General features: G+C 43.5%; 2 protein-coding genes across 2 annotated transcripts; both read left to right on the top strand.

Annotated features, from left to right (window-relative positions):
* Positions 1–20,827: 20,827 nt before the first annotated feature.
* On the top strand, positions 20,828–23,108 carry eapp (e2f-associated phosphoprotein). The gene is made up of 6 exons (XM_079262295.1): positions 20,828–20,988; positions 21,629–21,807; positions 22,017–22,130; positions 22,221–22,329; positions 22,431–22,553; positions 22,812–23,108. The coding sequence occupies exons 1-6, from the start codon at positions 20,909–20,911 to the stop codon at positions 23,080–23,082; spliced, it is 876 nt and encodes a 291-aa protein (XP_079118421.1). The 5' UTR covers positions 20,828–20,908; the 3' UTR covers positions 23,083–23,108.
* A 1,186-nt stretch (positions 23,109–24,294) lies between these two features.
* Positions 24,295–26,882, top strand: sptssa (serine palmitoyltransferase, small subunit A). The gene is made up of 2 exons (XM_079261733.1): positions 24,295–24,447; positions 25,388–26,882. Exons 1-2 carry the CDS (start codon positions 24,345–24,347, stop codon positions 25,489–25,491), a joined length of 207 nt encoding a protein of 68 aa, XP_079117859.1. The 5' UTR covers positions 24,295–24,344; the 3' UTR covers positions 25,492–26,882.
* The last annotated feature ends 115 nt before the right edge of the window (positions 26,883–26,997 follow it).

The following is a 26,997-nucleotide window of genomic DNA, read 5'->3' as shown; positions in this document are numbered from 1 at the left end:
TGATAAGTCCTATAGCTAGGGATGGTTAGCATCCCTTAGTTATGCTGCTATAGGTTTAGACTGCTGAGGGACATTTTCTGATACACTGAGCTTCTTTCTTTTTCTCTTTATCTCTCTCTTTTATCCCCCCCCCATAACAGTGTTGCATCATTAACATGTATGTCTCCTGTCTCAGCAGGTCTCCCTGGCCGGGAGTAGCAGTTCCTGTTGTCTGTTGTCTTTCTGTCCTCTTCCCCCAACACAGCAGAGGCAGATGGCTGCCTGTCTTGAGCCGGGTTCTGCCGGAGGTTTCCTTCCTGTTAAAAGGGAGTTTTTTCCTTCCCACTGTCGCCAGTGTGCTTGCTCAGGATGGGAGATTGAGTTGGACTCAACTAAATCTGTTGGTTTCCTTATATAGGCTATTATGAATTGGCCTTCATTATGTTTTCCCCTCTGTCTGTAAAGCGTCTTGAGATGGCATTGCCGTGACTTGACGCTATATAAATAAAGTTGAATTGAATTAACCTCTGCCATTAAGATTTGTTTGCTACTTGAACAGTCTGAGAAGGGCAACAGATAAGATAAGATAAGATAAGATAAGATAAGCTTGGTTTGATCAAGTATTACCCCTAGATTTCTCAACTTAAAGTGGAACTATTCTGTGCATTTCAGGCTAATTTATTTTTATTTCTGAGCCCAGAAGGGCTGGGATTGATCGAGTTATTGTCACAAATCGCTTTATTTACCTCAGGCCGACCCTCTCCGTAGGCTGTCAGATCAGCCTGCGGGCAAAACAAGTGGATTGAGACTCTTCCGCATTAAGCCCCGCCTCCCGCCACCTCGCTACATCGGGAGCGCGCACCACACCTGCTTTCACCGTCATTGTAACATCTTATAAACAGAAGGATTAGGCTAATATGAACTCAATAAAAAAAACAAAATACAATGTCAACACATAGCATACAGCCCTACATGTTGGAACCTGAATCAGACCCTGAAAACGAAGTGGAAAACAGCAACCCACAGCAACGAATGCAGCAGGATGTCTCTCTTTGGTAAACTCACCAGCCATCGTTGGAAATAACTTTATCCCACGTTTTCCACCCGCCTGATGTATTTGTACATGCCCTTGTTAACAAGTAGAAGGTAACCAATCACCGAACCTTATCCCCCGGGACGTCACAAGGATTTCCAAGTAGAAAAAACTCTCTAAAACGATGCGTTTTTCGTCGCCATGGAAACCGAACAGAGAGCGTGCTGGAACTCAAACTCAAACTCAAACTCAAACATGCGTTTAGGTGATAAAAAACATTGCCGTTCACTTGTCTGATGAGGATTCAACACTGTAACACTGTAGAAAGCTCAGAAAACTCGAAATACCATCATAGCACCCCTTGGCTGAGGAGCTCAGGTTGCCTAAATGTTGATTTGTTGGGGATTTCACTGTCTGGGGCAATAATGAGTGTCTGAGTCTTATCAGAGTTAAGTTGGAGACTTGTTATCACTTAACCACTGCATTACTGTTATAGAGCTCAATTTGTGAGTTTCAGATGCTTTAAATGAACAGTACAATTGGAGATCATCAGCAAATAAGTGATCGGAAACATCCTTACACTGCTGGATAATCTTACCAAGAGGAAGGATGAACAATAAGAAATGGAGCGGTCCCAACACAGAGGGTCTCAGAGACAAAGTCCCTTTTAGACTGGAGGTGTATGCTGTTGTCTGGCAGGAGGCACCAGAGCTAACATAGTAAAAAAAACCTCTTTGACACTAGCACCATTGGCAAGTTGCCAGTGGTGTACCACACACGCCTGGATGACAATGTGCTGCTCACTGTGTGTGCTCCAACACAAGTGCCACAGGGCATGAAGGACAGAATTGTAGAAGAACTGCAAAGAGTGACTGAGCTGGGAGTCATCACAGGGGCCTACTGAATGGGCCACGAGCAAAAAATATTCATCGACCCCGTCAATATCAACAAAGCCCTCCTCAGACCCCGCTACCCACTTAAATCTATGGAGGAGGTTATTGCTGACATGCCAGATGCCGAGAGGTTCATCATCCTGGATGCCAAGTGTGACTTATGGCAGGTGCCGCTCAGCAAAAAGTCCTCAAAACTCACCAGCTTCATGACTCCTGTGGACTTCCTGCAAATGCCCTATGCATCGCTACAGGAAGTGAAGTTTTCCAGAGATGTATGGAGTGGCTTTTTGAGGATCTGTGGTCATGATTGATGACATCATGGTATGGGGCCTCAAGAGAGAGGAACATCACCTGCATCTCCATCAGGTCATGGAAAAGATACAAGCTGTCAATCTCAAACTGAACCCTATAAAGTGCTGTTTTAGAGTTGCAAAGGTTTCTTATGTTGGTCATCTGCTCACCCACCAGAGTGTCAAACCTGATCGTGCCAAAACTACTGGTGTGCATGAAATTCCATCACTACATACTGCATATGGCTATGCGTTGTAGGGGATTCCTTTGCCTGAAAGTTTATGACAGTATTCCCAATGTGTTTCTTCACTAAGGGAGACGTGTAAGCTTATGAGGGGGGATGTAGACTGTGTTGACTGTTCTCCATGATGTTCAATTTGGAGAGTGTTCGGGGTGAATAAAAACTAAGGAGTGTAGCACTATCATGGCTTGTTATCTCCTTCCTTCATACACATTTACAGAATTAAACTTGATTCCTAATTAAGTGGCTGGTTTTTTCCCATCAAAACCCATACCAATTAACCCCTCTACCACAGCGCTGGGCAACTTCAGTCCTTGAGGGTCGCATTCCTGCAAGTGTTTGGAGTTTCACTGCTCCAATCCACCTGACAAACACAGATTTAATTAGCAGACTTATGCAGAGCTTCACATCAAATTTTGCTAAATCAATCAATCAAAGATACTTTATTCACTACCGAGGGGAAATTCAAGGTTCAAGCCAGCTCATCCAAGGTTAGACATACACACATTCAACATTTATGACAAGTTTACAGAACCGAACTGAAGCTTAGGCCCCACAGCCAGTTTTACTGGCGCCGCCTCATAACAGATAAGAACAGAGAAACATTAGGATCATAGGGGGTCGAGGGTAAAAAACATGTAACTCCAGACCGAACCTCTAGGTGGCGCAGCCTGGAGCGACAGGAAGAAAATCTCATACACTTAAGCAAAAACTCAGACAAGACACACACACAGTCCAGGGAGGCGGTGAGTCAGGTGGGAAGGGGCGGCGGATGGTTGAGGAGGGGACAGTGCATCGATGAACATCTCTTCTTCTGTTCTCAAGGGGGTTGCACCGGCCCAAGGCTGCTGGAAAGCCAAATCCAGATATGATTGTTGTTTGGGTCTAGGTGAGGAAAACAATTTGCCATAGACCTTGAGTCCATAGCCGGTCTCAGACAACCTCCACATCCTCAGAGGACAAAACCGCCAGACACATCGGTCTCCACCTGGCCCATGAGTCCTGAACATATCCAGCCGGAAGCGTCCCCTCAGGACATGCGGGCTCCCCTGTACCGATCTCCGGGTTGAGAAAATTTGATCGATTGCATAGAGAGACCAGCCGATCAGATCCATGATGTAAAAATTTGAGGTAAGAGATGTAAAAAAAGGCTCTGAGTCAGACAGGAAAACTCTAATGAGAGTTAGCGAGTTACCCATCGGAGTAGCTCTACTGAGAGTGCTACCTTCTTCAGTTGTGGCTGTCTTTGGTCAGTCAGGACAGAATCTTCTCTTTTGTACACGGCAGTCATAGCAACTTCAAGCTACTGCAGCAGAGATGGCAGAATAAAAGCCTGGCCCTTCACTGAGGGAGTGTTTGTGAAAAAGTACATGATGGAAGTTTCTAAGCTTGTTTACCCAAAGAACACACAAGCATTTTCAAATAAGAGCAGAACATGATTTTTGCCAGCAATCTATGAGGTTCACTGTGAACAAATATCAATTTTGGCAAGGGAGTTTGTCCAAATTTAAATTTAGCCATTTGAGTTTGACACTCCTGATCTAGAATGTGGACCTGTAAGATCACTATCTGGTTTGAACTAACTTGCACTCTCCTTTTACTCGTCCATCAACCTGTGTCGGGAAAATTCCAGTATACAGCTGCTGAGCTCCTAAGGCTCCCCACTCATCTGTCTGGATGTCTGCTGGCTGAACTGCACCTCCACCACTTTTGTTGCCCTCCCAGATCTTTAAATAGGACTGCTGACCACAGTGTTTTAGCTGGTCTAACTAGGTCAGCTAACCGATGTCAACCAGGATAACACCGTTCTCAACTTCGGTTTACTTAACATCCGGTCACAACTCATCCAGGATCTCCTTGTAGGTTCAGTCCGGTCTACTGGTAAATCTCCCATACTTTGGTTTTCCATTTTCGTTCTGTACTTGTGACATGTGACACATTTAAATATGTATGATGAAACTGCACAACTGCTTCCAAGAATCCACCAACCATTGGCTCGCAGTTCATTTGCTGTCATTTTCTGGCCTTGGTGTTGAACCTTGGAGTGAAAATGTCTAATAAGCAGAGTTGAAATATGACCGATTTTGGGGAGTATCGATGGATGCTTCACATGTGGATGAAGCGCAACTTGAGTCAAATGGCCGCCAACTCTGAGGATTCCTTCTTCATCCATGCTTTTATCAATCTGCACGATTCTGAGAACTTCTCAAATCTGCCAAGAATACTTTGCTCTTCTTTTGGTGGTGGTGCACACAAAAGCTTTGCGAAGTTTTGGGTCATTTTCTTTTACCTCTCCCACCTTGACATCTCTATCAGGTAAGTCGCTTTTCCAGAGGAATAAGGGTCCTTTAAACCAATTGGAGGACTTGAGTTGTTCTGCAGTCAAGCCTTGAGAAATGTAGTCCACTGGGTTTTGCTCTGACCTGACATATGGCCATTGTTCTGGCCTTGTGCTTGACTTGATCTTTTGTATGCAATGAGCTATGAAAACATGAAATCTTCTGGCGTCATTACTTATGTAGCCAAGAACGACGGTGGAGTCTGTCCAGAAAAACTATGACTAATGACTAATGTCTGGGATTTCTAGCTCTGCTTTCAGTAGATTGTTCACTCTGACGAACAACTGCTGCTGAGAGCTTGAGTCTAGGAATAGTAGTTACACTAGTGGGTGTGGGCAGCTCGGACATAGAGGGGCAGAGCATTCCAGAGTCTAGGACCGACTATGGAGAACACCCTGTCCCCTCTAGTCTTAAGTCTCCAGTCTTAGGCGCCACAAGCTGGGACTGGCCCTGAAACTTCGAAGTGCGCACTGAGGTGTAAATTTGCAAGCATTTGGTAATGTATTGAGGGGCCAGTCCATTTTAAGCTGTAAAAACAAATAATAAGATCTTAAAATCAATTCTAAAACGTACAGACAGCCAGTTCAAAGAAGCTAAAATCGGGGTGATGTGATCATGTTTTCTGGTACCAGTTTAAAGTCATGCAACAGAATTCTGGACTAACTGCAAGCGTGAAAGAGCATGTTGGCCGATACCTACATAGAGACTGTTGTGCTGACGTCAGGTAAGTAGAATTCATATGCGGACTCTGCTCAAGAGTTCGAATTTATTCTCCCTCTCTGGGTCCAGATGATCTCCGAGACGAATGCGGAAAACAGGTTAGCAGGCAGGCAGGCAGGCAGACAAGCAAGGAGGTGAACCGACAGGCTGGGAAGTGAGCAGGCTGGCTGGCTGGCTGGCTGGCTGGCTGGCTGGTGGGCAGGCTGGCAGGCAAACAAACAGAATCTCTGATGGGGAAAAACAAACAGATATCTACAGGTAAACAACACTGAGAAGACTTTCTCAAGGCCGAGAGTTGTACCGCAGGGCATTCAACAATCTGGCGATGAACAGCTGGCTGAGCTGGTCTTAAGTATTGCTGTCGCTGATTGCTGAAATGAAGATCAGGTGCTGATCCAGGTGCCAAGATGCCAGCCAAGCCCACCAGGGAATGGGATCACAACAGACACCTTTGCAGTCGTCCAGTCGAGCATAACTAAGAGTGTGCACAACTTGTTCCATAACATGAAAAGATAAAAAAGCTTACACTTTTGCAAAAAGACGAAGGTGATAAAAGCTTCATTTTAAAATGGCATTGACCTGTTTATCAAGCTTAAAATCATGATCCATTGTGACGCCAAGGCTGGTGACCTTAGGTCGCACAAAATTTTGAAGCGGTCCCAAGTCAACGGGGGAGTTTCCCAACAGCGGGATCTCAGTCTTTTCATTTAATTTAACATTTAATTTAAAAAAGTTTCAAGCTAACCAAGCCTTGATGTCACCAAGACAATTGAGTAAAGGTGTCAGGAGGCAGCAATCGAGGTTGGAGATTGGCATGTGCATTTGGAGGTCATCAGCATAAAAGCGATCTGACAAACGATGCGTTTTTCTATTCTATTCTACAGTCATTTAGCAGATGCTTTTATCCAAAGCGACTTACATATGAGTGAGAACAACACAAGGATGAAATCAAACAGTAGAGGACATCGTGGGAAGGTGCTGGTGGACTGTCCAGTTGGACGCAGGTCCTTCCATGAAGAGCAACAGGCCTTTTTTTTTGTTGTTTGTTTACTCCCTTCCCACCCCATAATACCACCTATGTTATAATACAAAGAATTAATACCCTAAGGTTTGTTGCAAAGAGCTGGGCTAAGTTCTCCAACTTTCTGACAAATATAGCTATACTAAGTGTTGAAGTGCTCCTTGAAGAGCTGAGTCCTCAGCTTGCTCTTAAAAGTAGACAGGGACTCTGCAGAGCGGACAGAGTTTGGGAGATCATTCCACCATCGTGGAACAACAGAGGAAAAGAGTCTGGCTGGTGATTTAGTCCCACGTATTGGAGGTAACACGAGGCGTCTTTCACTGGTGGAACGTAGCTGTGGAGAGGGAGTGTAGGTCTGAATTAGGGAGTGAAGGTACACGGGAGCTGTTTGAGTTATTGTTTTGTAAGCCAGAAGCAAAGCTTTAAATTTGATGCGTGCGGAAACCGGAAGCCAACAAAGTGTGATTAGCAGCAGAGAGACATGAGCCTGTTTGGGTTGGTTGAAAACCATATGTGCTGCGGTGTTCTGGAGAGGTTTAATAGAGCATGCAGGCAGATGTCATAAGATGTAAGAATAGAAGCGACAAACTCATAAAAGTCTTTGATAAAATCTTTGTGATGTTTTTGGCGGTCTATAAATGACAGCACACATAAGGCGATCAGTCCATTGCATTCGCAGCTTAAAATAGCTTAGTTCAAAGGAGGAGAAAGACCACTTCGAGACCACTTTGTGCTGCACGCAGTTCTTAAGGACAGTAGCTATACCTCCAACATGACCAGTTTCCTTTGGTGTGTTGATAAACGTACACTCAGGAGGTAACAGCTCTGAGAATGCAGTGGACTCACCGGTGCTTATCCAGGTTTCAGTTAAGAATAATACATCCAAAGGTCACGATGTAAAAAAGTTTCGAAGAAAAAAAGTCTTGTTCAAAATGAATCTCGCATTCACATCTCATGTGCACATCTCATCAAAGCCACCTTCATCATTTTAGCCGCTTGAGCTGCCCGGCTCAGCAGCCTGAGGCTACCCAGGGAAATGCCTCCTGAAATCCGGTGAGGAGAATGATGAGGGCGCAAAACATGGAGATCCATTCGTCATCCAATCAAGGGGACCAGCCAAGCGCTGAGGGGAGCAAGAAAGCATCTGGAGACATAGTGATGACGACAGTCTTTAAGATCCGGTGAAACATCAAATCACATCTGGGGATTGGGCCAGCAGGGCCTTCAACTTCAAAAGCCGGCCGGCCCGCACTCCAGGGCCACTAAAGGGGCGTTTTACCCAAAAAAGATACTCAGCCAGGTAAAAATAACCTTATTTGTTAGCCTCATAAATGGCACCATTTCTTTGATTTCCAACATATCCTGAGTGTTGTACACCAGCAGGGAGTCAATGGTCCTCGTGACAAGCGTTAAAATTAAGATAAAACCAATAAAACAAGGCAAAGCCAAACGGCAACACAGACACTGTTTCACCATCATACTTCCACCACCCTATTTAGTTAGACCTTTTTAGTCTTGGCCAGAGATTAAGCAAGCAGAATCATTATCTGAATGCTGTATTCTGCTGAGCAAATTAACTTTGCCAAGAGAAACATTATACATATAATGCACAGAAAGAAACATATAAATAGGAGCATTATACATATTATGCTTCTCTTGATGTGCTGGATTCTTATTTTATTTTTCTATTTATTTTGCATAATTGTTTGTATTACAAAGTTTGTATTGCTGGACCGGACCGGAGAGGACAGAAGAGGGACAGAAAGAGAATCGAAAAGAAGAGAAAACAGAAACACCTTGTAGAGAAAAAAAGAGAGAGAAGGAAAAAAAGAAAGAATGAGAGACAGAACAACCTACATACACATGCATATGCATAAGCACACATACACACCTGCCTATACACATATACATAAACCTATACACAGACACATTGGAGTCACGTTCCCCCTGCAGGAGGACAAAACTATCAACTGTCAGGAGAACCAGAAATTAACAAGCTAAATCAGACACACAGAAAATAAACTAGCTTTTGCTAGTAAATAAACCTGCAGACGACTCAGTGACTGTGTCACATGCAGAACATACAGAGTGGAACGTGTTCAGAGAAGAGGGGTCATGACAATGTGGCCCCGCCCACACAAAGATATGAACAAGGTCAGGAAATCCCTGGCACCCACCCACAAGCACAGACCTCAACCGCCACGCTCTGGAGCCAGCTATGCACCCACCCAGAAGGTGGCAGAGGGGGGCCCCCAGCCAGAGTCCCACACAGTCAGGGGGAACAGGCCCCAGCGGGCCTGGACTGGGAAAGCCTGGGCGGCCGGTGCCCGATGGGGCAAGAATAATATATGTGTATATATATATATATATATATATATATATATATATATATATATATATATATATATATATATATATATATAAATATAAATAATTATATACATACATATATATTACACGCAATGAATTGTACTTTAAAGAATTAGTGATTATGTAATTATATATTTATGCATTTAATTCTAATTTTAATGAATTAATGACACATTTAATTATTTAATGATGAATTTAATTCCCATTTTAACCAATTAATGAAACATTCTAATTTGAATTAATCATTCACATTTAATGAATCAATTAATTTTTATATTCAAGTGTTTAATAATTTAATAACACATTCATAAATGAATTTTATATTTAAATAATACATTGTGGCACTTTTGCTCCTCCATTGTAAATAGCTGCAGTTTATGCGTAATCAAAGTATTGTAATACAAATCAAACATTGTAAAACATTTTTCATGCCAAAGGCAACACAAAGTGTTTTGCATACTTTTAAAAAATCATATTAAATAAAATAGGCCTTCACACACTAAAATATTCAACATTGAATGATCAAAACAAAAAAAAAAGAAAAAACACAACATCTGTGGCCTCATAGAAATAAAATATTTGCATTCTGGTTCGGTGAATAAAGCAGATCATTGAAACTAAGAGGCAGTTGATTGTCTCTTCAAAAAAAAAAAAATCAAATACATCTCCTCCCTGATGAAATGATGCATGTATCAGACTACATGATGGTCACCTAGTTAAATGATCACACCTGCCATGTCATGGTGGGAAAAACAAAGCTACAAAAATCCCTGTGACCACACTTCCATCATGAATACCATACTGTGTGGAAACAGGTATGAAAAATAAGAAATAGAGAAGTCATTTAAAAACATTTATGTGACATAAAAATAGAATAGAAAAATGCATCAGGTTAAGTTATGTCTCAGTCACTGCATAAAATAACTTTATATCAGTAGCGAAACTTACCGACTGCATTTTTGGTGAGCTGCTTAAAACTTACAAATCCCCCTCTTTCCAACCACAGTGGGGTTGATGCCGTCTTCACCTGTTTTTTCCCAAATGTTTGTAAAATGCACAAGCAGGCCGCAGCCAGCAGAGATGCAGGCAGATTATCAGCAAAAAATAATGTAATCCATCTGTCCCTGGTGTTGAATATTACAGGTGTCCCTGAATGCCACAGTATCACCCCTGCCCACAGAGGGCACATGTACTGATGACACAAAATGACGGCATCTGACATAATAAAGAGCACCACAGTACATGGTTAAAGACTGGCTACGTGCATTTATCAAACTCGCAGGGCACATATAACATTGCATAGTGTCAGAAATCTAATGAACCTGCAGCAGTTCTGATCGTTTCCAAGATGGATTTGCCAAGCATGCCGATGCCGCACATGGAATGAGACTCTTCTAATCTTCCTGATACATGGCGCAGATTTATACAGCATGTGAAGCTAGTGTTGTCAGGGCCGCTGCGCGACAAGAACAAGGAGACCTACTGTAGCTACCTTCTTTTGTGGGGAATCGAGGCAAAGATGTTTATAACACAAGGCAAAGAAGCTGCAGACATACTACGACCAGTTTCAACAATCTCATGCCAAAGACAAATACCATCTTAGCAAGGTACAAATTTAATAAGAGACTGCAGGAGAATCCTTAACTCAAAAAAACTGAACAAAGGCACTTGTTTGATTAATTAGATAGACATGTGTTCATGTAATATGAACATATTATGTTTATGTTTTTAAATTATATCGTGTTGGCTGAACGTGTAAGAATGAAAAGTCGAATGGACTAGATTAGCATTCCCCAGTCCAATGAAGGGTAACTTTTTTATACCAATGAGTTCAAAACGTATGTGTAATGTGCATGCTCGCAGTCACCGGAAGTAGTTAGAAGCAGGACGAAGAACGATTGTTTGCCATCGTTCTGTCTGCTATCTGTAACATCTTCAACATTACGGGTAAGTACTGAATACGTGAAAACGTCTAATTAAAGTCATGCACATTGTCTTTGTTATGGTGCATATATGCAAAGTGGTACATAATTTGCTCGAGTTTTTCTACTTTTTCTGTCTCTACCACGCAGTCAATTGTTTAGTCTCTTTGGCTTGCACGTTTTTGCCAGACATAAACGGGTACATTTGTTTGGGTTATGTATTCATCAATGTGTGCTAAAACTAAATCAAAAGACAAATGCTAAAATAGCAGGACATTGGTGTTCCTTGCTTATGAAATAGAAAGTTTTGCTGACATTTATCTCACAAGCATATGGATTTAGCATTTTGCTACTCATTGCCACACGTCCTAAAATAAGCCAACTAATGTAACTGTTGTGTCTTTAACAATCTTGCGTGGTAGCTAAAATGAGAACAAAATAAATTGCTGTTGTGAGGAAGACGTTGAGAAAAAATTATGAGCATTGCATGAATAAGCCATAGTTCAAACACATAAGGAGAACGTACGTATAAATAAATACATATAAAAACATTTTAAGTTAATCAGCCTATGTGCTGAACAATGAAGTATTATGCAACATACTATTTCATTCTTTCTTAATTTGTTTATTCACTATCACAATTATGATTACTTTTAGTAGAATAAAGTGATAGAAATTTAAGAATGTTTCCATTGAACTGTATTGAGTGCATTTGCCTCGGGTCTCGTAAAATCCCATTCCTCTTGCGAGAAGACAAAAATTGTGGCTTGTGCAAGGTAGCCACGTGGTGTTATACTGGGGTTTTCTACTTGCTGTGGAAAATCTGCTACGGCTTTTCAAAACTTCTCCTTCATCTTATTTTCAAAAACTCTGAAATTCACTGTTCCACACCGCGCCACCTTTACCGGAAATTAAGTGATCATGACGCCTCACATCACGTCTGGGGACACGTAAATGCAAAAGAAGTGTTTCCATGACACTTTTGCTATATGTTTTTATATTGAAACATCTGAAAAACCATCTCATGAGAGCATAAAAACTTTTGAGCAATATTTGTCAGTGTTTTTTTTTTTTGTCGCAATATAGTTTTTGCACAATTCTTGGTGTAATGGAAACACGCATACACACACACGCACACACACACACACACACACATATATATATATATATATATATATATATATATATATATATATAGTTATTAAAGTGACATTGCAGCTGCTATTGAGCAAAGACAACCAAATGAAGGTGATGTTCAAATTGCAAAAGAATGTGTCATACCATTGTATGAACTACAGCAAAGGAATGATAGTGATGCATGGAGAGTCATTTGGTCTGCCTGAGTTTGCTGAAATTTTACAGCTATGTATTTAAAAGATGGTGGGGGTTGAAGCCGGTCAGATCTGGCAGGCCAAAACGTGTTGTGAGGGTCTGCTGGGAACATCTACCTGAGTCCCCTGTCAGAGCGAGCTTCAACTCCCACCTTCAGCAGAGCTTCAACCATGTCCCGAGTGAGGCGGGGGACATGGAGTCCGAATGGGCTGTGTTCCATGCCTCTATTGTTTAGGCGGCCAGTCGGAGCTGTGGCTGTAAGGTCGTTGGTGCCTGTCGTGGTGGAAATCCCAGGACTCGTTGGTGGACACCAGCAGTGAGGGATGCCGTCAAGCTGAAGAAGGAGTCCTATCGGGCCTTCTTGGCCTGTGGGACTCTGGAGGCAGCTGATGGGTACAGACAGGCTAAGCGGCATACGGCTTCGGGTGTGGCCAAGGCAAAAACTCGGGCATGGGAGGAGTTTGGCGAGGTCATTGAGAAAGACTTCCGGACGGCTTCGAGGAGATTCTGGTCCACCATCCGGCGGCTCAGGAGGGGGAAGCAGTGCTCCGTCAACACTGTGTACAGTGGAGATGGGGAGCTGCTGACCTCAACTCTGGGTCGGTGAAGGGAATACTTCAAAGACCTCCTCAATCCTACCAACACGTCTTCCGATGAGGAAGCAGAGCTGGGGGACTCATGGGTGGACTCTCCTATCTGTGGGGCTGAAGTCGCTGAGGTGGTTAAAAAGCTCCTTGGCGGCAAGGCCCCGGGGGTGGATGAGATCCGCCCAGAGTTCCTTAAGGCTCTGGATGCTGTGGGGCTGTCCTGGCTGACACGCCTCTGCAGCATCACGTGGACATCGGGGACAGTGCTGCTGGACCGGCAGACTTGGGTGGTGGTTCCCCTTTTTAAGAAGGGGGACCGGAGGGTGTGTTCCAATTACAGGGGAATCACACTCCTCAGCCTTCCTGGTAAGGTCTATTCAGGGGTCCTGGAGAGGAGGGTCCGTCGGATAGTCAAATCCCGGATTGAGGAGGAGCAGTGCAGTTTTCGTCCTGGTCGCGGAACAGTGGACCAGCTCTATACCCTCTTTGGGGTCCTGGAGGGGGCATGGGAGTTTGCCCAACCAGTCTACATGTGTTTTGTGGACCTGGAGAAGGCGTTCAACTGTGTCCCCCAGGGGCTCCAGTGGGGGGTACTCCGGGAGTATGGGGTACCGGACCCCCTTGTGCGAGCTGTCCGGTCCCTGTACAACAGGTGTCAGAGCTTGGTTCCCATTGCCGGTTGTAAGTCGGATTCGTTTCCGGTGAGGGTTGGACTCCGCCAAGGCTGCCCTTTATCACCGATTCTGTTCAGAACTTATATGGACAGAATTTCTAGGCGCAGCCGAGGTGTTGAGGGGATCTGTCTTGGTGACCTCAGGATTGGGTCTATGCTTTTTGCAGATGACGTAGTCCTGTTGGCTTCATCTGGTCGTGATCTCCAGCTCTCACTTGAGCGATTCGCGGCCGAGTGTGAAGCGGCTGGGATGAGAATCAGCACCTCCAAATCTGAGACCATGGTCCTCAGCCAGAATAGGGTGGATTGCCCTCTCTGGGTCGGGAGTCAGGTCCTGCCTCAAGTGGAGGAGTTTAAATATCTCGGGGTCTTGTTCACGAGTGAGGGAAGGATGGAGCATGAGATCGACAGATGGATCGGTGCGGCGTCTGCAGTAATGTGGACTCTGTGCCGATCTGTCGTGGTGAAGAAGGAGCTGAGCCAGAAGGCAAAGCTCTCAATTTACCAGCCGATCTACGTTCCTACCCTCACCTATGGTCATGAGCTGTGGGTCGGGACCGAAAGAACGAGATCTCGTATACAGGCGGCTGAAATGAGTTTCCTCAGGGTGGCTGAGCTCTCCCTTAGAGATAGGGTGAGGAGCTCGGTCATCCAGGAGGAGATCAGAGTAAAGCCGCTGCTCCTCCGCATCGAGAGGAACCAGTTGAGGTGGCTCGGGCATCTGGTCAGGATGCCTCCTGGACCTCCCTGGTGAGGTGTTCCAGGCACATCCCTCTGGGAGGAGACCCCGGGGAAGACCCAGGACACGCTGGAGGAATTATATCTCTCGGCTGGCCTGGGAACGCCTTCGGACCCCCACCCCCGTAGAGTTGGCAAATGTGGCTGGGGAACGGGAAGTCTGGGCTTCCTTGCTTAGGCTGCTGCCCCCGTGACCCGACCCTGGATAAGCGGCAGAAGATGAAGTTGAAGATGAAGTATTTAAAAGACAAGTTACATGTCTTTGATAGGAAGTTGTCTGCCTGGCCTGGTATAGGGAACACCTTAGAGCTATTGCATTGAGCACATCACATGTGAGAGAGGTGGCTTTTGTTGCACATTAGGAACTACATATTGTCATGGTGTGAAGATATTGGACCCACATGCACGATAAAGCAATCTGGAGAATGTGAAAATAGTTTATTTGGTGAACTGAGGGGATGGTTCCGGAAAGACCCGAAGGCGGGGTTTTCTGCAAAGATAGATTTATGAGTAATGGAAATGATGGAATAATTCTCAGGGAAGTGAAGGTGTCCTACTTGTTTCGGAGTTGCCGTGAATTCGGGTGGTGTCAGGAGGTCCGAGAGGATGGATGTTGGCAGTGGGTGCCAGTGAGGGTCCTTTCGGTGGAGGGCGGATAGGCAGCGACAAGCTGATCGGATCCGGAGGATAGCCAGTGGAGAGAATGCCAGGTTATTGGTAGGGAGTGGTTGCTGGAGATGATTGGCTGCTGGGAGGGAAATCACAGGTAGCTCGGGAGAGTCCACAAAGGAGTGTCTCTGGGAAAAAACAAGAATTTGTAAAGTTTCTCAAAGGTTAGAGGATACAGGAATTCGCTGGAGGGCTTAGGTTTTACCACAGAGGCTCAACGCTCAAGCGATGAAGGACTGGCAACCAGCTGCAGATATAGTGCTGGTAGATGATCTCTAATTCTCCACAGGTGCACACCTGTGGTGAAAACACCCTCCAGAAAATGGTTCCTCTGGCTCCCTCTGGTGGAACCTGAAAAATGTCCCAAAGAACCCACACCCCCTGACACATATATATTAATATATATATATATATATATATATATATATATATATATATATATATATATATATATATATATATATATATATATAGCGATCGAGATTAAAACTGAAACGTTAACATGAATAAGTAACACTAAAAAGCTTAATCTTTTTAGTGTTACTGTCTTTAATCTCAATGTCAGTGGTCGAATCACCTGCATTATTTACTCAAGTCCTCTCTCTCCTACCTGAACTTTTGTTCAGCTGCATGTTGCAGGGAGAGCTATTCCTGTAAGCTGTTTCTGCTTATAGAGATGGAGGACAATGTTTCAGCATTAAATGGTTTACTTGGTTTATTATATTAGTGTATCATCAAACTATATAAATTTTACACATAGTATGCATTTTCTCTCATTTATACTTTTCTGCAAGATAGTGATTATTCAAAGCGGGTCCAAATATGTGCTATCTTTTCTTTTTTTTTTTTTTTTATAATAACCATATTTATATAATATTTACTGTACTGCATCAAAACAATTATTTAAAAAAACATTACAACATTAAACTTTATTTCTGGGATCATTTAATTTAAACTGAATTTAGTAACTTTAGGGCTGTGTAGAATAGGTGGTTGTGTTGTGTTTTCTAGTCAGAACTCATTTGCTTCTATTGCTGTGTGTTTTCAAGGTTCACTAAAATGTACATGGGTGTTTAGTTTTTATCTGTTAAAAGTTCCTTTTTGTGAAAGAGTTCCTTAATGTTTTCAGGTCTTCACAATCAGGAGGATAATCCTGGATGAGGATGATGCCAGGAAGTGGATTTTGCCAGCAGGGACACCAGCCTCAGTAGAAGAATTGTGCCACACAATAAAGACAAGATTTGGATTGCAGCAAGATATTAGACTTCAGTATCAAGATGAAGACTTTGGAAACAAGTCAAAAATCTTTGACGTAAAGGATGAAGCCTCCCTAAAACTGGTCTTCATGCAAAGCCTAGAGGAGCGAGGACCAAGAATACTTCAAACTCCAGCAATCTGGAGCCAAACAGACTCCACTGACACAGATGATACAGACTCCATTTCCTCTTCAAGTTCATTGCATCCTCAGGGCACTGCATCCAGCCAAGTGTCTTCACAGTGCCACAATTTAGCTACGATGCTGAATTTGAACTTGAGAAAGCCAATTTTGCCTGCATCAGTCAGGGAACTCTATTAAACCCGTCACCAAAGCTGAAATCCCAAATTCGGGAACGACTAGCTGAGGAAAGCCTAACCAACAGGCAATGATCTGATGGATGTTGCAGAAGCTCTTGTAAAAAAAGCATCCATGCCTTAGAGAGCAGGGGTCTTTTAATGGTTGTTATGGTTGGAAGATAAGTCTCAAGTATAAAATGGCTAACCTGCGCACCAAACTAAGACACCTTGGATGTGCTGAGGAAGCCATAAACTCTCTGAAAAGCAAGTCTAGTGACAAACTGCAGTCAGCTTTCAATGTGAAAAAACCCAAGATAGCTGAAGTTAATTACTGTCCACAGCATCCAAAGGGAGAAACAACAGAGAGTCTGGAACAGGACAGGGTTGTAATTCTGCCGGAAATGACTAAAAGCAACAACTCCATCGTGAGTGAAACAATGGAGAAAACGTTCTTATTCAGAAAGCAAGAAGTTCTTCAAGGTCAGCCGATGATGGCACACTTCTAAAGCAGGTGGCCAGCTCTGTTCACTGAAAAAAAGGTACATGTGGTTAAAATGCATTTGGGTCTTGTGTCTGTTGTTTCCCTTTTCAAACATTATAATCCTTAATTTCTTTGATTTTATGTTTAAAGGCATAAAATCCTGAAATGCTGATCTAAATGCATCTTGAGATGCATTTAGATCAGCAACTTTACCAAACCTCTGCTTTTTTAGAAGTACTTCTGTCTATTAACTAAGGGATGCTAACCATCCCTAGCTATAGGACTTATCAAAAAGATAAGTCTTCAGCCTAGTTTTAAAGGTGGGGAGGGTGTCTGCTTCCCTAACACTAACTGGGAGCTTATTCCATAAGAGAGGGGCCTGATAACCAAAGGCTCTGCCTCCTGCTCGGCTCTTTGAGACTCTAGGAACCACAAGTAAGCCTGCAGTCTGGGAACGAAGTACTCTGTTTGGTATATAAGGAACTATGAGGTCTTTGATATATAGTGGTGTCTGGCTGTGGAGAGCTTTATATGTGAGGAGAAGGATTTTAAATTCTATTCTAGATTCAACAGGCAGCCAATGAAGAGAGGCTAAAACTGGAGAAATATGATCTCTCCTGCTGGGTCTGGTCAGGACTCTGGCTGCAGAATTCTGGATCAGCTGAAGGCTTTTCTGGGCATATTTAGGACAGTACAGTAATAGAGAGTTACAGTGGTCTATGAGACAATTTTGTGGCCTTTCGGGCTGATTTGTTTCATCTGGTTAAAAGGATAAGTATATATGAGTATCATCTGCATAACAATGAAAGTTTATGCCATGTTGTCTAATGATTTTGCCTTAAGGGAGCAAATATAGTGTGAAGAGTATTGGTCCAAGTACAGAACCTTGAGGAACACCATGACTTACTGTAGTTTGTGAGGAGGACTTGTCATTTACATGAACAAACTGAAGTCTATCAGATAAATATGATTTAAACTAGCTTAACGCTGTACCTGTAATTCCAACCACCTGTTCTAGTCTCTGTAACAGAATGTTATGATCGACTGCATCAAATGCAGCACTAAGATCAAGCAAGATAAGTACGGACAGAAGTCCTTTGTCTGAGGCCATAAGAAGGTCATTAGTAACCTTCACCAATGCCGTCTCAGTGCTATGATGAGCTCTAAATCCTGACTGAAACTCTTCAAATAAATTATTTCTGCTCAGGTGGGCATGTAGCTGAGCTGAAACTATTTTCTCCAGAATTTTGGACATAAACGGGAGATTAGATATAGGTCTATAATTTTCTATCACCTCTGGATCCAGAGATAGCTTTTTAAGTAAAGGCTTGATGACAGCAGTTTTAAATGATTGTGGTACATATCCTGTCACTAAAGACATATTGATAAGATTTAATAGTGATGTATTAATTAAAGGGAAAATGTCCTTAAAGAGGCTCGTTGGGAGAGGGTCTAAGATACAGGTGGATGGTTTAGATGAAGCTATTATTTTAGTTAATTCATAGGGTTGAACAGGACAGAAACTATTTAGACACAAGTCAGATCCTGGTTCTAAGGATGCTTCGGAGACCACAACAGGCTCAACATTATCAGTAGAAGGAAGAATATTGTGGATTTGATCTCTAATAGTATCAATTTTATTCCTGAAAAAAATACATGAAATCATCGCAGCTAAGTGAGAAAGGAATACATGGCTCCACAGCGCTCCGGCTCCTAGTAAGCCTAGCTACAGTGCTGAAAAGAAACCGAGGGTTGTTTTTGTTTTCCTCTATCAATGATGAATAATAAGCTGTTCTTGCCGTACGTAAGGCTTTTTTGTATACAATTAAACTTTCTTTCCAGGTTAAGTGAGACTCCTCTAGTCCTGATAATCGCCATTTGTTTTCCAAACGCCTTGACGCCTGTTTTAGAGCTCAAAGCTGGGAATTAAACCAGGGAGCCTTCATAATCTTACCCAATTTCTTCTTCTTTTGGGGAGCAACATTATCCAAGGTTGTACGCATTGAAGCTGTTATAGTATCAGCATGTTGATCAATCTGAGCAGGAGTAAGGCTTAAAGGGGGACTCTCAGTCATGCTAACACATGGTAGAGAGGAAAAAATTGATTTAAATGATTGTTTAAATTTGTAAGAATATTGTCTGATAAACATCTACTATATTAGAATTTATTTTTGGTCAGTGAGTAATCAAATAAAGTGAATTCAAAGGTTAATAAGAAGTGATCAGACAATACAGGGTTTTGAGGAAATACTTTGAGCTTATCAGTCTCAATACCATATGTTAGAACCAGATCAAGAGTATGACCATGAGAGTGAGTGGCTCCATTGACATTTTGTGAAAACCCAATTGAGTTTAGAATAAAGCTAAAGGAAATGTTTAAACTATCATTTTTATTGTCAACATGAATATTAAAATCACCAAGTACAATGACTTTATCAGTAGTCAGCACTAACTCAGACAAGAGATCAGAGAATTCGGTCAGAAACTCGGAGTAAGGTCCAGATGGGCGATACACTAATGCTCTCTCTCTCTCTCTCTTTCCCTCTCTCTCTCTCTCTCTCTCTCTCTCTCTCTCTCTCTCTCTATATATATATATATATATATATATATAGAGAGAGAGAGAGAGAGAGAGAGAGAGAGAGAGATATGTACACACACACACACACACACACACACACACACACACACACACATATATATATATATATATATATATATATATATATATATATATATATATATATATATATATATATATATATATATATATATATATATATATGTGTGTGTGTGTGTGTGTGTGTGTGTGTGTGTGTGCTGACAACAAAATCACACCAAAATTATCAACAAAATTCAATCGTATCAACCCATGGAGGTCTGGATTTGGAGTTATACTCAAAATGAAAGTGACCCTGCTGATCGGTACGTTGCTGCCAGTGTCTGACTGGAGTGTTAATGTGGGGCTCCATTGTTTAAATTGTGCTGTAGCTTCTAGACACAGAGGACCAAGGCAGATGGCTGTTCTGGCACCACTGGAGATTGGCCCAGGCGCACTGCTTCTCCGTAATTGCTCCCCTGTCCAGGAGTTTGCGGATGCTTTAGTCCAGGCCTGGGAGGAGATCCCAGGTGCCCAGCATGCCCAGGTGTTGTAAGGAGGTTATACAGGCACGCGGAGGCCACACACACTGCTGAGCCTCATTTTGACTTGTTTAAAGGACATTACATCAAAGTTGAATCAGCCTTTAGTGTGTTTTTCCACTTTCATTCTGAGCAGAACACCAAATCCAGACCTCCATTGTTTGATACATTTGATTTTCATTTATCATTTTTATGTGATTTTGTTGTCAGCACATTCAACTATGGAAAGAACAAAGTATTCCATAAAAATATTTCATTCATTCAGATCTACAACGTGTTATTTTAGTGCTCCCTTTTGTGTTACTTTCAGTTTTGTGTGCAGTGTAGATTATTGTTTGAGAAACACAGCCAACTGCAGTGTATAAAGTCAAAAGCCTGTGCAACCTACTCGTCCAGCCAGTGTTTCAGGACATTTAAACAGCAAAGGTTCCTCTTGGGCTGAGTGAGCCAGGATTCTGTTTTTTCTGTCCAACTGCAGCCGCTGCATATATTCTGAGAGCACTTCCACCATCTGAAGGCCTATGCAATCAGCTCACCTAAATGCAATCCGGTGCGCTGATTACATTGACCTTCAGACGGTGGAGCCATTCCACTGTCCTCAGGTGTCCTGTCCAAACTATGTAGAAGAAATGGAAAACTGATTTAAAACCTTTAAAAGTCACGTAAAGCCGGGTGTGGTGAGTAAACTGTAAAACTACCACAAGGACTGAAAGTTATTTCAGTTCTGGAGGCAGACTGATGTTTTAATTCAGTTTCTGTTCGCCCTCCTCACCGGTAGGTGGCGGTAACACTGCGAGTTGTTGCGTAGCAACCAGTCCATGTCAGCAACAGCCTCAGGAAGCAGAAGAAGAAGAAGCCACGGCAGAAGCAGGCTTCGAGACCATCATCTCACCTGTTTACACCTGTTACCTGAGACAAACGGGTAAAATGAGCAAGCTCAGTGAATCTCAGCAGCTTGACTCGTATGAGCTGGATGAGCCCAGCGACGAGGAGCGAGCTGCCAGCAGGTAGGAAGCACGAGCAGTCTGAAGCTAACACGGTTAGCGTGCTAACATGTAAACAAACCGGAACCAGCAGGGCGACCAGATCCACGCAGCGGCTGGTCACGTTGGAATCTCGGATGCTGTTCAGTCCTGTTTCACTGGAAATCATTCCCAGTTAAACCAGCCGTGTCCCCAGTTGAACCAGTTGTTGAACCAGTTGTCTCCCCAGTTGAACCAGCCAGAGTAAACCCACTGGCAAAAGGTTACTGGGAGTTCTGGGATCACCGACATGTTTCCTGCTGCAGGTTTTAAGAGGAAATCAGCAGAAATCAGGAAAAGTGTGAAGATGTAAAAGTCTGGGTCAGTAAAGCTGTTATTTCTACTGGTTTCTACTGCTTCTACTGGTTTCTGCTGCATCTCTTCATACGTTCATTTAGCTGAGGCTGGAACCCCCCCCCCCAGTTGCACCAGACTGGGGGTAAATCCTGCAGCTTCTTATCTACAGGAGGATTCAAACCCATCGGCTGATGAAAATATTTAAAAGGGAGAAAAAACAAACATTCAACATGGTGGTTTTAGTCTGAGGTCAAACTTTCCTTCTGGGACGGAAACATTTCTAAGTGTGAAACAAGTAAAACCAGTAAGCAGAAAGTTTCTGTTCCAGTTCAGAGGACGAGTTGGACGTGCTGCTGAACGGGACGCCGGAGCAGAAGAAGAAGCTGATCAGAGAGTATCTGACGGGAGAGAGCGAGTCCTCCAGTGGCGACGACTTCCAGAAGGAGATGGAGGCGGAGCTTAGCTCTACCATGCGGGCCATGGAGGGGTCCTGGGCCCCCGCAGCAGGTAGCTCTCTCTCTGGCCCCTCATGGGGCCGACCTTGTCTCTGCTGCAGTATAAAGCTTCCTTCTTCTGAAGGTGTTCAGGAAATAAGCTGGGGGGGGTCTCACCCGTCCCTCCAGGAGGAGACGGCGGCAGTCCCTCCAGGAGGTGGTGTTACAGGATGGCAGTGTGACGTCATGAAGCTGTTTCTCCTCCTCCTGTTTCTCCGGCAGAAGTCTCTACTGGGGGAGGAAGCTGTGACGGCGAGGGGACCTCCAGGCTTCCCAAACCTCAGCTGTACGATGACGTTTACTTTGACTCGGACTCGGACCCGGAGGACACGGCGGGTAAAGAACTGCTCAGACATTTGATCAGTTGTTGATAAATGTGCTTTAATCAGAACCGTTTAGCTTTTCGTTGTTCTGTGTTTTCTGCAGGCAGCTCCGCAGGACGGAGACTGAAACAACGCCTTATTCTGTCCAACGATGAGCTGTTTTATGACCCGGACGGGGACGACAGGGATCAGGCCTGGGTGGACGCCCACAGGTGGACAAGTTTAGTCGAGGCTGACCAGATCAGGCCAACGGCAGCAGTTTTGCTTCCTGTCTCTGTGTGAAGGTGATGCAGCCTGTGGTCTTCTTGTGCAGGTACGGCAGCAGGAGACGACCAGCTGCAGCATTGCAGCCTCAGCAGCCTCAGAGTTTAGCCCACAGTGACGCCATTCTCAACTGTCCAGCCTGCATGACGACGCTCTGCTTGGACTGCCAGAGGTCAGCCGCCGTGTTGTCATGGTGCAGCCTTGTGTGTGTGAAACGTAAACCCTCTGAGTGTCGCATGCAGCCAACATCCGGCCATGTGCGTTTCATGGCTTCATTGTGTTGCTGACAGATTCAGTTGCACCCTGGTGGCTGTGATAATTAGCCCACCATGTTGCCCCAAGCCCACCTCTGCACTGTGCTGCAGGCTGCCTGGTGGCCACCTGGTGAACCTCTTGTCTGGTAGAGCCTAACAACTTGCTGTGTCCTCAGGCACGAGACGTTCCGCACACAGTATCGCGCCATGTTTGTCATGAACTGCACGGTGAAGACGGAGGAGGTGCTGCGCTACAGAAGTCAGCCGGAGAAGCCGGAGAAGAGGAGGAGGAAGAGGAGAAGGGGACAGAAGGCGGAAGCACCAGCAGGGATGGAGGCAGATGAGGTTTACCACCCAGTTCAGTGTTCAGAGTGCTCCACCAAGGTGGCCGTGTTCGATAAGGACGAAGTCTACCACTTCTTCAACATCCTGGCCAGCCACTGCTGAGTCTGTCTCACCAGAGCTGCTTTTATCTGCTTTTTACAATAAATACTGTAAATAAATCCCACATTGTGTCTTTTTTGAGATGTGTGAATACGCAGAATTTTTGCCTAATTGTTCAGCATATTTAATGTGATGTTTAGTTGGTTCTGTGTCGGGCTGAGATGGAGAGCCTGGGGGCCAGTTGGAGCCAAGCTGCACAGTTCTGTTGCTGGTGTTCATGGCTGGGAGAGGTAGATGCATTACTGGTGTATGGCTGAAAAGTGGGATCTAAAAACTGATAGGACCAAGCTTGTCTCCAACCACTGCCTGTTATCTCCACTCCCTTCTGGAGAGTTGCCATGGACATTGTTGGACCTCTGGTGAGCAGCAGCCAGGGACATCAATACATGCTTGTTGTTGGGATTCCCCTTGATCCCTCTGCATCTGTTGATTGGAATGAGATCAGAAACAAGTTTTTCATTTCATGCCATCCACACACTGCTTTCTGTACTCCTGCTGGACTCTTTCAGTTTACAGTTGTGCTGTTTGGCCTTCATGGAGCCCCAGCAACTTTTCAAAGGCGGATAGATCGGGTCCTACAGGGATGTAAAGACTTTAGCGCTGCTTATTTCTGAAATGAGAATCTGAGAAAAGTCCTTGGAGCCATTCAGCAGGCAGGACTCTAAATAAGTGTGAGTGGGCAAAAGGCTTGAAACTTAGAAAAGTATTAAAACCCAGAAATATCACGTAGTACATGCAGTAAAAGCATAGATGGTCTGCTGTTTCAATCTCATTCTCACAAAAGTATTCAGCTGTTATTATCTGAGCTGAATCTTTGTAAGTAACAAGTAGTTTGACTGAAGGAGGGGTAGATTTTATTACATTGTTAAATTGTGCATGTGAAATTTAAATTGTATTTAATTCAGAAGCAAGTAAAATTATTTATCCGTTATAAATGGTTTAAAAACAATAAGAATTTTATTTTACTATATACTTCTCTGTTGTTTTTATTTATCTGTCGTGGTTTGTTTCATTTTGCAAAACACTTTGTTTTAAAGAGCTTTTCCAATAAAGTTCAGTTGAACTGCCAGGTAATCATTGAATAAATGTCTTGTCGATCATGTATTTTCCCGCCAGTGCACGAGCATCAACATGGAATCCGGAAGTAGAACTCCTGGTAGTTTACGTCAGAGGCGCGCGCCCGCAAAGGGACTTGTGATTGGCTGAGAGCAACCACCTGACTCACCGTGACGAACTACCGGAAAAGAAGAAGGTGTCGGTGGAACATGGCGCTGTCGGACTGCGGGAAGCAGCTCTGCTGGTTCTACTACCAGTATTTACTGGTGACGGCGCTGTACATGCTGGAGCCCTGGGAGAGGACGCTGTTCAGTATCCTTCACCGCGGCGTGGCGGAGCCTGGAACATGCTAATGCTAAGCTAACCTAGCTCTTATCAGGCAACACTGCTAATGCTAAAATATCTGTAAAGCTTTGTTTTAGCTGGAATATGGTGTGTTTATAAAGGTATGGTGTAAATGAACAAGATGGTCCGGGTTAAAATAGATCAGAACTAAATCTGATGACGAGGAAATGTTTTATTTATTCTCAGTATATGTTGCAAAAAGATCCAGGAGATTCATGAATGATTGTTTTCTTGTTCCACTGGAGTTACAGACCAGTAAGTCCACTGGATAGATCTGCCAGAACCCCCAGTTACAGACCAGTAAGTCCACTGGATAGATCTGCCAGAACCCCCAGTTACAGACCAGTAAGTCCACTGGAGAGATCTGCCAGAACCCCCAGTTACAGACCAGTAAGTCCACTGGAGAGATCTGCCAGAACCCCCAGTTACAGACCAGTAAGTCCACTGGATAGATCTGCCATCTATAGCAGTTCCATTATTAATAGTTGCTTAATGCTTTTTAAACTTCAGAGGATGAACTGGTTTTTCTGGAGGGGGAAGGCGCTGGCAGCGAGGATGAACTGGTACGGTTCTGTCCTATACTGGAGCTGAAGAAGCCTCTGGCTGAACACAACCTGCTGTCTCTGGACTGTGTCCTGGAGCCGATGCGAGCATTTTTCTCTGGACAGTAAGCTCCACATCAGTCCCCAGAACAGGAGCAGAACATCTGGATCCGTTTCTTCAGTTTCTTAAAGCCTCTGGTCCTGGTTCTTATACTGGATCTGGTTCTGGTCCTGGTTCTGATACTGGATCTGGTCCTGGTTTTGCATGTGGTCCTGGATTGGGTTCTGTATGTGGTCTTGGTTTGGGTTCTGGTTCTGGTCCAGTATTTCCAGTTCAGGAGTCTGTCCTTAACGTTTGCTTCCAGATTCGCTGCTGATCTCCGTGGCTGGCATGGCGGTTTACACCGGCTACGTCTTCATGCCGCAGCACATCATGGCCATCTTGCACTATTTCGAAGTCGTCCAGTGAAAAGTGACGCCCCCTCCACACCAGCCCCCGAAGCTGGGGGAGGGGGCGGGGGGGGGTCGCCGTATAACTGAACTTATGTCCTTTCCAAAGATGAAAGCTGTGAATGTTTTTCTTTTACACTCTAAACTGTGTGATGGACAAACTGTCTGAAGGTCCAGGTGGCGTCGTTTCAGTCCTGTCACTCCGATTAGAGAGCCGGATATGGATATGTCATGGCTCCCAGTGTGGCTCCCAGTATAGCTCTATTTTACAGCAATTTGTCAACCACTGTTGCAACATTCTTCTCTCCATCATCACTTCTAAGTACTGTTGAATATTTACAAAGCACTGCAGATTTATATATATATATATATATATATATATATATATATATATATATATATATACATTAAGCATTAAGCAACTATTAATAAAATAACTATTAATAAAAAATGGAATAAATATATATATATATATATATGTGTATATGTATGTATGTATGTATGTACTCTAAATAAAGACGGTACCAGTCACAGTTCTGGACTCCCACTGGGTTGAATGCTACGTGTGTCCACACTGGACTGGTAATGTGTGTATTATATATTCTGATATGAGGCACATACAGGGTCAGTTCAACCTGGAAACAACTGTTTATTGAAACTGGAAGCTTCTTTCAGACTTCCATGATGTCTCAAAACAAATCCCAGTACCGGTAGTTTAAACAGAGAGAAAACAGGAAATGAAAGTTCTGCTGACTGGCTGAAAAGTCCTCTGGGACGGTGCTGAAGCAGCATCGAAGCCACACAAACGCTTCTTCTGTTCACCTTCCCAGGTTTCTTTATCAGAAAATGGTGCCGGTTCTGGTCCCAAACCAGTTAAAGGGCCTAACTGCGAAGATGAAGCAGAAGTAAACCATCGGCGTTGTTACCGAGCGCGTTCACAGTCACTGGTTGCAGCTCAACGGTGTCCGTACAACCAGTAAACTTCCTTGAGACTGGTTTTCTGAAGCTGGAAACTGCAGATTGTTCTTCTAAATTGGGTCGAAAACAGTTAATAGGTTGGGGTTTCGTTAGTTTTTTTTTTTTATATTGGTGGAACAGTGTCATCGAAGAGTCTTTCTTTTGTAATGAAATGTTAAAGAATTTCACTGCAGATGTGCATCTCATGAGTTTTTTCTTTGAAGTTTTTCTCTTGTGTGTCTATATATATAGATATAGATATATATATATATATAGATATAGATATAGATATATATAGATATAGATATATATATATATAGATATATATATATAGATATATATAGATATCTATATATATATCATTTTTTATAAATCTGCATCAACAAATGTCATTGCAAGATGATTGTAAAACTGACCAGCTGGAACCAATAAACTGATACGACTGTGCCTTTATTTGGAGCCAGTATTATTCAGAACGGCAGACTCATCAGCTTTGTTATTAAATATCGTTGACAGTTGAAATCAAATTTTTATCATGTACTGTGGTTAAAGTGTAAATGTAAGATAC

The sequence above is a fragment of the Telmatherina bonti genome (genome assembly GCF_933228915.1).
Source record: "Telmatherina bonti genome assembly, chromosome: 22".
In the NCBI taxonomy this organism is placed as follows: domain Eukaryota; kingdom Metazoa; phylum Chordata; class Actinopteri; order Atheriniformes; family Telmatherinidae; genus Telmatherina; species Telmatherina bonti.
This window is presented reverse-complemented; position numbering and strand designations above follow the sequence as displayed.

Bases quoted from the DNA above. Each gene is read 5' to 3' on its own strand.
- eapp (XM_079262295.1), top strand. From the start codon at position 20,909: ATGAGCAAGCTCAGTGAATCTCAGCAGCTTGACTCGTATGAGCTGGAT. The intron at 22,131-22,220 runs GTAAAGAACTGC...TGTTTTCTGCAG, and splicing joins GGACCCGGAGGACACGGCGG to GCAGCTCCGCAGGACGGAGA. The intron at 22,330-22,430 runs GTGGACAAGTTT...CTTCTTGTGCAG, and splicing joins GCCTGGGTGGACGCCCACAG to GTACGGCAGCAGGAGACGAC.
- sptssa (XM_079261733.1), top strand. From the start codon at position 24,345: ATGGCGCTGTCGGACTGCGGGAAGCAGCTCTGCTGGTTCTACTACCAG. The intron at 24,448-25,387 runs GTATCCTTCACC...GTTTGCTTCCAG, and splicing joins CTGGGAGAGGACGCTGTTCA to ATTCGCTGCTGATCTCCGTG.